The 10,000-nt window shown below is 42.6% G+C and overlaps 1 protein-coding gene across 1 annotated transcript in view; it reads right to left on the bottom strand.

The window, feature by feature from the left end:
- Nucleotides 1-10,000, bottom strand: part of LOC137996199 (uncharacterized) — a 260,410-nt gene that overhangs the window by 96,742 nt on the left and 153,668 nt on the right. Inside the window, exons 90-95 of the mRNA XM_068841623.1 lie at nt 7,204-7,761; nt 6,063-6,385; nt 4,770-5,001; nt 3,598-4,001; nt 1,158-1,299; nt 335-600 (exon numbers count right to left, since the gene is read on the bottom strand). Coding sequence (XP_068697724.1) covers nt 335-600; nt 1,158-1,299; nt 3,598-4,001; nt 4,770-5,001; nt 6,063-6,385; nt 7,204-7,761 — 1,925 coding nt within the window. The remainder of the gene's footprint in view (nt 1-334; nt 601-1,157; nt 1,300-3,597; nt 4,002-4,769; nt 5,002-6,062; nt 6,386-7,203; nt 7,762-10,000) is intronic.

Below are 10,000 nucleotides of genomic sequence, written 5' to 3'. Positions count from 1 at the left end.
AATCGTGCTTCACGTGCGGCACGGATTATTGCTCATATTTTTGAGGTTCTCTGCGTGACGACGACGTGAAATCACCAAATTTTAGGTTTTGACGACAACGCGAGCATGCAACAGAGAATCTTTCATTCTCTATTTTCACTCTGAAATCGCTCGTACCAATCTATTTTTAGGATACTTCGCCCATATTGTAGGACGTGAACGAGATGGAATAATCGCGAAAGACTTATAATAGAGCAAAGTTTTATTTTGAGGTGACGTTTTCGTTGACGTCGCCGTCGTAGATCTTAAGGTCCCTAATAAGTCAAACAGAACTTCTTGATTGAACTCTACATACCTCGGCCAAGTCCGCACCGTCCTTGACACGAGGGAATGCGTTTATCGCTTCCATCAATTTAGCGTCATTGTCATATCTGCCCCGCAAGCGCACAACTGTTAGCGGTGGTTTCCCGAAAAGTATGACACCATAATGAAGACGTTCACGGCCGTACTCATTGATGACTGACTGGACAACATCCTTGGCTTTCTTGAAGTTCTCGTCGCCTCTGGTCGCGGTGGCACTGATGGCTATGATCATGTCGACTTTCTTTACTGGCAGGTGATCTGTAAGTAGAAATAAAATTAAAAACAACCGGAAAATTACTATATACGTTTTTCGCTTACGGTCATTTGGGCGGATCGTTCAGGGAACTTAGGCAACTAGGTGAGCGAAAACACCACAAAACAACGGGTTAAAAAAAGACAAACAAAAAATGGCTCCGCTGGCCTCACACGTGCGTTTTAATTCTGCACGCACAGCACGTGCGCACGATTATATTAAATTCTGATGCATTTCCTTGCCGTTCACATTTTAATATGAAGGACGTTAGAATCCAATGATGGAGTTTCAACTTTCTCTCCGGTCGTCAACATCGTTTATCCAAAATTCATCTCTGTGTGTGAAATACGCAATTTACACTTGCAATGAAATGATCGCGAAAATGATTACAGGGTGCGTGTATTGCTAAATAAAGTTCACTCAACCTTCGGCGTCGTTCTCGCATACAGTCCCTATTATATGCAACACACGCAATTTAGTATCTTAAGAAAAGCTATGTTTTAAGCAGGCATTGCAAGGGTTAAGTACGATTAATCTAAGAGGCTTGGTTGATGGCAAATACCTCTGACAACAATTTTCATGATCTTCTTTCCCAAAGCTTCAGGCTCCTCGCTTCTTGGAGACTCCACGACGTTCTTTCGGTTTGTAGTGATCTTTTCTAGTTCGTTTCGATCTGCTTCTGTGCCAAGAGCGATAGGGATTACCTAGAAAAGTTAACGAAACGCTGCAATGTAACGGCGACAACATGATAATACCGCATGAGCAGTAGCCTTCAAATCCCAACCCTGCTCAAAAGGCAGTATTTTTTAAACGTTTATGTTTAGAACAGCTTTCTTGCCAAATGACAAAAAGGACACGATTCTATTCTTGGTTTGGATCCACGTGATAAGACGGCCATGTTGGTGTGTAAGACGATACAAAATCGTCCCACAGGTTTTACTGCATTGTTCTGTGCACTGTAACGTCAGATGCAAACCATCAATAACTAACCAGGAGCCCGTTTCTCGAAAGTCCCGAAACTTTACGGGCCATTTTCGGGTGTCACAATTCCCTTTGTATCTCAAGAACGGAGAGGATTTAAGTCGTCAAACTTTACAGTTATTTTTTCTTTTTGTTACCTTGAACGCATGTTAAAGGATCGGCTCTCCAAAATAAGCGGTTAGCAGTTTCACAAATGACTTTTCGGGCCCGAAAAGTTTCCGGGACTTTCGAGAAACGGGCCCTTTATAAATTCGAGGAACTGAGCAAGCAAACTAGAGGTAGCAGTTGTTTGCATCCAGTTCCTGCGATGATGACGCTGACCATTGAGTTGAACATTAAACGATGCTGGCGTTATGACGAGGATGACGATGAGACTTTATAACAGCGATGATAAGTAAAGACGAGAACCTATAGACACCTGCACACACATTCAATCGATCACTCCCCAGTAGGGGCTGTTTTGCGCCAACGAAACCGAACAGAACAGGGACGGATCTACAATCCTGGTCAAAACTGTTGAGAAAATTCCCGCTTTCCCCCCTCCCCCCATTACATAGGGAGTTTAAGAAACCACGACGGCTACGGCGGCGAAAGCGTCACTTCAAAATATAAGTTTGAGCTATTTTAAGTACTTCATGATTTTTCCATCTTGTTTATATTATACAATATGGGCGAAGCGTCCTATAACTGGATTGGTAAGGACGGATTTAAAGTAAAGAATGAGACTGAAAGATTACTGTAGTTTGTCCACGTTGTCGTCAAAACCTTAAATTTGGTCATTTCACGCAGTAGTTTTGACGAGTACGGGAGAGAAATGTTCAAAAAAGCGTGCCGCACGTGCAGCACGAGCATTTTGGTTCTTTTAACCAATAATATTACTGCTTTTTTGGCGTTGTCGTTACCGTTGCCGTCTTCGTTTCTTAAACTCCCTAATGTTGATTTTTCACGGTGTCCGAAGAGTAGTTCATCGATCGCACGAAGGTTTCAACATCGTCTGGGGTTAAGGGGGGACACAATAAGGCAGCGAAAGAAGAGCATGTGTTGCTCATATAAATGATAGAAGCATGTACAGTAAATTCCCTACTCTTCGGCCAAATTTGACTAGTGCCCTAAAGTCTTTTGACCAGCTTCGTACGATAAATAATAACCCGGCAGAACAACAATGTTCTAAGAATCCAAGAGAAAATGAGGGGACAGAGACGGAGTCTCAGGGCGTTGGTCGGGATATGTCATGTCTAGGAAAGTTATTTTTAGACGAGCGGAAGTCTTTGTTCTAGCGGAAGTCTGTCTTCCGAGACGTCCGCATGCAGTCTTGTCTCGCTCTCAGGTTCTTAGTGAAGAGAGAAAATGGCGGCGCACGTGGAAGGCTAATGAATATTTATTTTCTTTCAAACATCAGACCGAGGTTGGCCTGCATGCGGACGTCTCGGAATACAGACTTCCGCTAGAACAAAGACTTCCGCTCGTCTAAAAATAACTTTCCTAGACATGACATATCCCAAGGGCTGGACCGGGAGCTTCCTTCTCTGTCCCCTCATTTTCTCTTGAAGAATCCCAACAACTGGCCGGAGACAAACCAGTTGGCTGTTTACAAGAGCAGCCGAGGAAATGAACCAGAGACTACCAGGAGAGGTCAGAACTGGGCTCGAGCCCGGGATCTCTGAATCTCGATGCAAGTACACTAAGCACTGGGCCGCACTGCCAACAGTCTCATTGAGACAACAATAAATTATAAGTGGGACGGAGGATGAAGAAAGTGCGATAAAAACTTATTTGCCATCCAATACAATTGGATAACCAGAAATTTCAAGACATCTTGATCGCAAGAAATTAAAAATGGCGTTCCGCTTAAGGTGTATTACACAAAGCCCTGTTTTTGTGCTCCGATGGGTTCATAGGACGCGAGGTAGCTACGGCTACTTCAGTTTACAGAATCCAGCCACATCCCTTACTCTCTTGCTCTCTGTCTCTGTATATTGGAGTCCATGTCAAATCGCATTAGCTTACGTGAATCAGCGTACCTTAATTGTATCCTTCTCTAGAGACTCTGCTTCCTTGGTAATCTCTTCCGGTGAATTGCTTGATTTGGTATCCATGACAACAACAAGGAATCTCTTTGCGCCAGACCTCTCTGGTGCTTGATCAAACATGGCTTTTACTTTCTCCAAGGCCTCCTTGAGATTCGGCATCCCCGAGGGACGTGACATTTGGTCGATTTGTTCTCTAAGTTCGTCCACTGTTTTTACATCTTGGAAAGAAATATCTTCGAATGCAGATGAGCCAAATCTGACAACGGCATACCTCATTCTATCCGCACCATAATTTCTGATTATAAAGTCCATGGCGTCTTTGATTTTCTTGAAACTTTGTTCAGATCCAGGGGCGTTGGAGCTGATGGCGAAGGCAACGTCAATCATCGGCACGGCTGAAATTCAAACAAAATAAGTAGATATCAAAGGCAATGTCCTCCTTAGCTACGAAACAAGGACATGGAAAACCAATAGAGCGTTTTTACATGACGTCAAGGCGGCCATGTTGGAAGAGTGAAATATTCTTTTGAGATTGTCTGTTTCCTACAGTAAATATATTATCCTGTTCACGTGGTCTGTATTGTAAAATCAGATAACGCTCCTTATTTTTCCAGTTAAATTTGTATTGCACCCAAAAAAGCGCGGGCAGAGGTACTCAAAAAAGCTTATTGCAAGAAATAAATGAAAGTGACGCTTCTCAAAAGGTGGTTTTCACGTTACGTTATCGCCATATTGGTGGACCGCCATACGAACAGACAAAAGCTAAATATCTCTTATTACATTATTTTGTTAGTCCACCAGCAATTGCACATTGCACCACTGTCGCCTTGGTCTCAAGAGATGGGTTGAAATCCACCTATAAGGGACGCTTCGCCAATATTCTGGTCCCTTACCACAAGATCGTGGGAATTCGAAAACTTTCTTTTTGTAAATTCTGCAAATTCACAACTCAAAACTGGCCGGCCAGACCAGTCAGTTTGCAAATAAACTGCAGTAATTTGAAGGAAGACATGCATGATAATCCCTTGCACTCTTCTGGAGGAGTATATATCATTCTCGAAGTGTGCTTTATTGAAGGCCTTGTAGAGTTAGTGCTTCCAACTGCGCGATCTGACCGATCAGTTTTGTCAAATGGAAAAAGTCCGGTGTCGGTGTCCACATACCTTTTCGCACTTTGTGCATGATTTCCTCGGCAATCGTTCTCGTTTCATTGGACAAGCCAGCGGTAATGACATTTTTCGCATGTGGTGTTATGGCCCTCAGTTCGTTTTCATCAGATTCGCGGCCGAACGCGATTGGAATCACCTCCACGTCATCACTCCACAGTGGCTTGGCCGCGCTCACAACTTCCTGTTCATCACTGGTTGACGCCTTGTCCATAATCACCACAAGCACCTTAACAAAAATGTGTGTATGGTTATGTAAAGGCAATATGATCTGAAAATGTCAAAGTGTACCTAAACTCAAATATTTTAGTCTACAATATTGATCTCCCCACCGAAAGGAAACAGGTTTGACGATTCCTAAGAACTTCGAAATTTCGCTTTTTATCTGCCGGGCTAGAGGCGCAAAATGGGCCATTTCCGAGTTTCTGTTTGTCTCGGTTTCGAAGTGAGTCTTGGTGCTCAACTATTATTGTAAGGGAAATGAGTTTGATTTGCATAAGAATGCGCAACTCATTTCCATTTGAATGGTTGTGCACCAGAACTCGCTTTGACACTGAGGCAAACAGCAACTCGCAAATGGGCTATTATCAAAACTAGCAGTAATTTCGACTCACCACCGTGATGTGAGAGGAATGGGTCTGTTTTCGATTTTTACCGCTTTGCACCTAAACTCAAATATTTTAGTCCACAATATTGCTCTTCCCACCGAAAGCAAACATTTTTGACGATTCCTACCTCAAAATCTCGCTTTTTATCTGCCGGGCAAGACGCGCAACTTTATCAAAACTAACAATAAAGATTATCTCACGCGGCAAGCGTCCAAATTGTGTGGCGGCGTCCAAACACTAAGAGACCCATGTTTTAAGCCTTGATTTTAAAAAAGACACCTGTTTATCTCAACTCGAATTTTCCTATTTACTGGTCCGCCATTACTAACTATAACATATTCAGAGAGCTGGATCGAGGAGAAAATGGCGTCAAAGACTTGCTAGTTTAAAGTGCTTTGTTTCTTCAGATTTTGAAACACCTGACCGGCAAAATTTGGAGCTTGATTACGCCATTACTCACGTTCAACGTTCAAAACTGACCTATTGGACCTCAGAGTGTTGGATCTTGGGAAAGGTGACGTCATTGACTTACTTGCATAAAATTTTATTGTGTAAATGCAGCTTATTGTATATGCAAAACACGAGTTAAAAGTCTCTAAGCCCAAAACTCCCGTGCTCCGTACGCGCGCATACGCGACTAAATTAGATCATAGATGATGTAAAATTTTTAACGACTCGTTACCTTTCTCGCATCTTTCCTTTCATCTTCTTCAAACAGCTCTGCGGCCTTTTGAAGAGCCTTATGTAAATCCGCGCCGTCCGTTGCTCTACCTCTCGCGTCCAAGTGAGCGCTGAACTCGTCATCAGTGTCAAACACGTTGGAAAATCGCAGCTCCACTGAAGGTTCCTTACCGAACACAATCAGGCTGTAGTGAATCCTCTCTTTTCCATATTCTTCGTTCATGGTCTTGATGATGTCTTTCATCTTCTGGAACTTTTCGTTGGCATTCGTTGACAACGCACTTATTGCGAAGATCAAGTTGGCCATAGGGATAGCTGGAAGAGCTATAAAACAATGTTAAACCAAGATATTTTAGTTAACCATGCGTGCAAATTCAGTTTATTCACACGGATTGAGCCTAACCTCGTTTCAGTAAAACGCAACAACAACGCACAATACAACTACTACACATTTTTTACTATCCTTGTAGAGAATTCGTACACAAGCCATCTTTCCAGGATTCTCTTTAAGAAGGCAAAATGGCCCAGTGTTTAAGGAAGTGAATCTCCTCGCGCATTCTTCGCGTCCAAGCTTAATGGATCAGGTATAAGTATACATTCTTAGTAACTGTGTAAGTTGTATAAATACTACAATTCCGGACAAAAGTGTTTGGACAATCAAGTCAAAAACGCACGACCGGTTTAATGGGAATAACCTTGTTCCGACCCCCTCCTTACGATGTTGATTGGAATCCGGGAAACATTAATTCAGAAATGCTGCAGTTTGTTTCAACATTATAACGGGGAGGTCGGAGGGCCACTATGAGGGGAATTATTATAGAATACAATGTAAACCTTTAATTGAAGAGATTTTTGCGCTCGATCATTGCTTAAGGTGTCCCGAGATATTTTGGCCCGGGTTGTAGCTATGATCTATTCTCTATTTTCGAATTCCCCATAATACACTTTGTTTGCCCCCCAAATTTTGCATAAACCATTGTTTTCAAATGCTCTTGGGAATATTCAGTGTCCCCTAGAGCATTTGAAAACAATAGTTCATGGAAAATTTGGGGGGCAAACAAAGTGTATTATGGGGAATTCGAAAATAGAGAATTCTACTTCTAGAAATTATCTTGTGCAAAGAACACAAAGAAAACACATACTCTTGACTGCTTTTCTCATAATTTTTTCTCCCAGTCTCTCGGGAATGTCATCTATCCCAGCATCCACCATAAGTTTCTTGTTGGTCGTGATCTTCTCTAATTCCGACTGACTTGCTTCCGAGCCAATACCAACTGGGACGACATTGATGTTACTATTCTCCAATCGGATAGCATCTATTACCACTTCTTTAGAATCGCTTGTTGACTTCTTATCCATAATCACAACAAGTACCTTTTTGGCGCCTGGTCGTGAAGGAGCTTGTTTGAACATCATTTTCGCTTCTTCAAGAGCCCCCTTAAGGTTTGGCTCGCCGGACGGCAGCCTAATATTGTCTATCGCCTGTCTTAAAGCTTCAGGACCCGGAAGATCTGATGTGAAGTTGACCTCCTGTTTCGCGGAGTCGCCGAAGGTAATCAGAGCGTAACGGATGTTGCTAGTTTCGTAGCGATCGATGATGCTTGTTATTGACTCTTTCATGAGGTCAAAAGCCTTAACTGCGTGCCGCGATGAAGCACTTATGGCAAAGCCCAGGTCCAAAAGCGGGACTGATGCAGTTTCTAAAACAAAGAAAAATATGTTTGTTTCGCTTTTTGGATTTTTAACAACTTTTTAAAAATCAGCATCTGTTTAAATTTACCAGTTTACCAGTTTCAGCACTTGGACTCCTTCAATTTGACTACTGTCTGTTTTACTGTAATGTGGTCTCATTCATCAGTAGTCCATTCAGAAGATTCCACCGAGCCGACCACATTGCTGAAGGAAAGGCCAGACCACAACACCGGGAACTACATGCCCTACTCTTCTCGACTAGTGTGTGGGCTCTCTAAACGTGCCACAGGTTTTTTATGAACATTGAAGGTTTGTAAAGACGGGGCCTACGGTTTATAGTCTTTATCCGAGAAGACTTGAAAGTCTAACCATTTTGCGGATGTAATTACAAAGGCAGCACTTTCTCCTCAGTTATTTTAAGACCCTGAGTGTAGGCTCGATTTCCGCCACTCACTCGAGTTCGGGTATCCTCCCCGAGAAGAGACGGCTGGACGCGTGAGCGATAGATTGTGTCTGTGACGTAACTTCAAAATATAATTTATGCGAAGTCAATAGTTGCGGGGAAATAGCATTAGACATCCCAAAAACACTGATTTTAAGAAAACAGAAATTACATAACAATGCTTAAAATGTCTGTGCGAAGTTTCCAGATGATACGAGCTTGAGTTTGTGGTTAAATGATCAGAATGATCAATGTGAGTTTGAATTCAACCGGCGAATCATCAAAAAAATCTTCGGCGGCTTCAGCTCTTGGTCGACCTCATCGGCCCCCTCGTTTTGCCACCAATAAACTCAGCAGTACTTTCAATTGATCTTGAGGAATTTTACTTGCTCTCACATTAGCGAAGTATGAGGAGAAAATTGCAATAGAAATGGATTTAAAAGCCGTATTTTGACCTTGGCGCCAACTGGAAAATCAGTGAAGTTTGCGAACTCAGGCCGTAGAAAACGACACAGTTCCCATTCTCCAGCTTCTCGAACACTTTTCGTTGTCGCAATCTTGGATGTTTCCTACCTTAAAAGCACTGTAAACCTCGAACAGGCCGGGTCAAAGAATACCTTCGCAGCCAAAACATATAATTTATGCCAGACGGATTTGTGCAGGCGAGTTTCTGATTGGCGGAGATTAACAATGGCTCACCTCACGCGTCCAGCTGAGATTTCGGGAGTGAGCGCTGGCTCATTTCCCGAAACAGCGGCTGGTAATCGAGCCTACCCTGAGTGTTGATCCGGCCGGAGTCGAACTCACGACCTCCCGCATGGCGGCCCGGTGCTCAACCAACTGAGCCACTGGTGTCTGGTTTAGTTAATTCACATTCCTGTCCGTTAGAATTTACGACCATTCCCTAGTTCACCATTGTTACCGCGAAACAACTGGGAAGAAATCCTAGATAAATGCATCGTTGAGGCAGATATGTTCAGTAATGCAAGACATAAAATGCACGCCAATTTCAATAAGGGACACGAAGTGCCCCCTTTATCTTCTGCCCTACGTTTTGTGCCTTGAAATACAGAAAAATTAAGTTCCCTAAACTCTGCTTCTCCAGTAACGTCAAAATGCTGCATTTACCCTGATCTAAAAGTAACGCTATCCCCGACCCAATTGTTGGAAATAGAGAGCACATGGTTAAACTTGAGAGGACACTCTTGTTGTAGTATTTTACAAGTGTGTGCTTAGTTGCCTGGCCTATGAATGAGAGTTGACCTTGTTTTGATAGAAACCTCACTGCTTTTCTCATGTAAATTCTTACTAATTAGCATGACAACAAAATCATTTAACATAAGAAAAGGAGGAAGGTCTGTATCATAACAAGGTCAACACCAGCCTCACTTTCATTTAAAGGCCAGGTAACTAAGCACACAACTGCAAAGAGGTCTATTAGCCAAGATAAAAAATACCACAAAACTCTTTATTTGTCCCTCCAAAATTTTGCACAAGCAATGTTTCCAGTTTCCGTTTGGACCATTATAAGTCCCAAGAGAAAATAAAAACAATGCTTATACAAAATTTTGGAGGGACAAACAAACAGTATTATGGTATTTCTTATATAGGTGGTTTGCAACCAATCTATAGAGACACAGATAACAATGCTGCAATGTACAACCCGTGGGACTTAAGATTGAGAACCCATACACTATTCGCAAAGAGTAGGGCATGGAGTTCCCGATGTTGTGGTCTGTTCCCTGTGGTATATCATGGTTGGAACGGTAAATGATAGGAGATACTAACTACATGAAGCTACTCTG

The sequence above is a fragment of the Montipora foliosa genome, chromosome 3 (assembly GCF_036669935.1).
Source record: "Montipora foliosa isolate CH-2021 chromosome 3, ASM3666993v2, whole genome shotgun sequence".
NCBI lineage: Eukaryota > Metazoa > Cnidaria > Anthozoa > Scleractinia > Acroporidae > Montipora > Montipora foliosa.
This window is presented reverse-complemented; position numbering and strand designations above follow the sequence as displayed.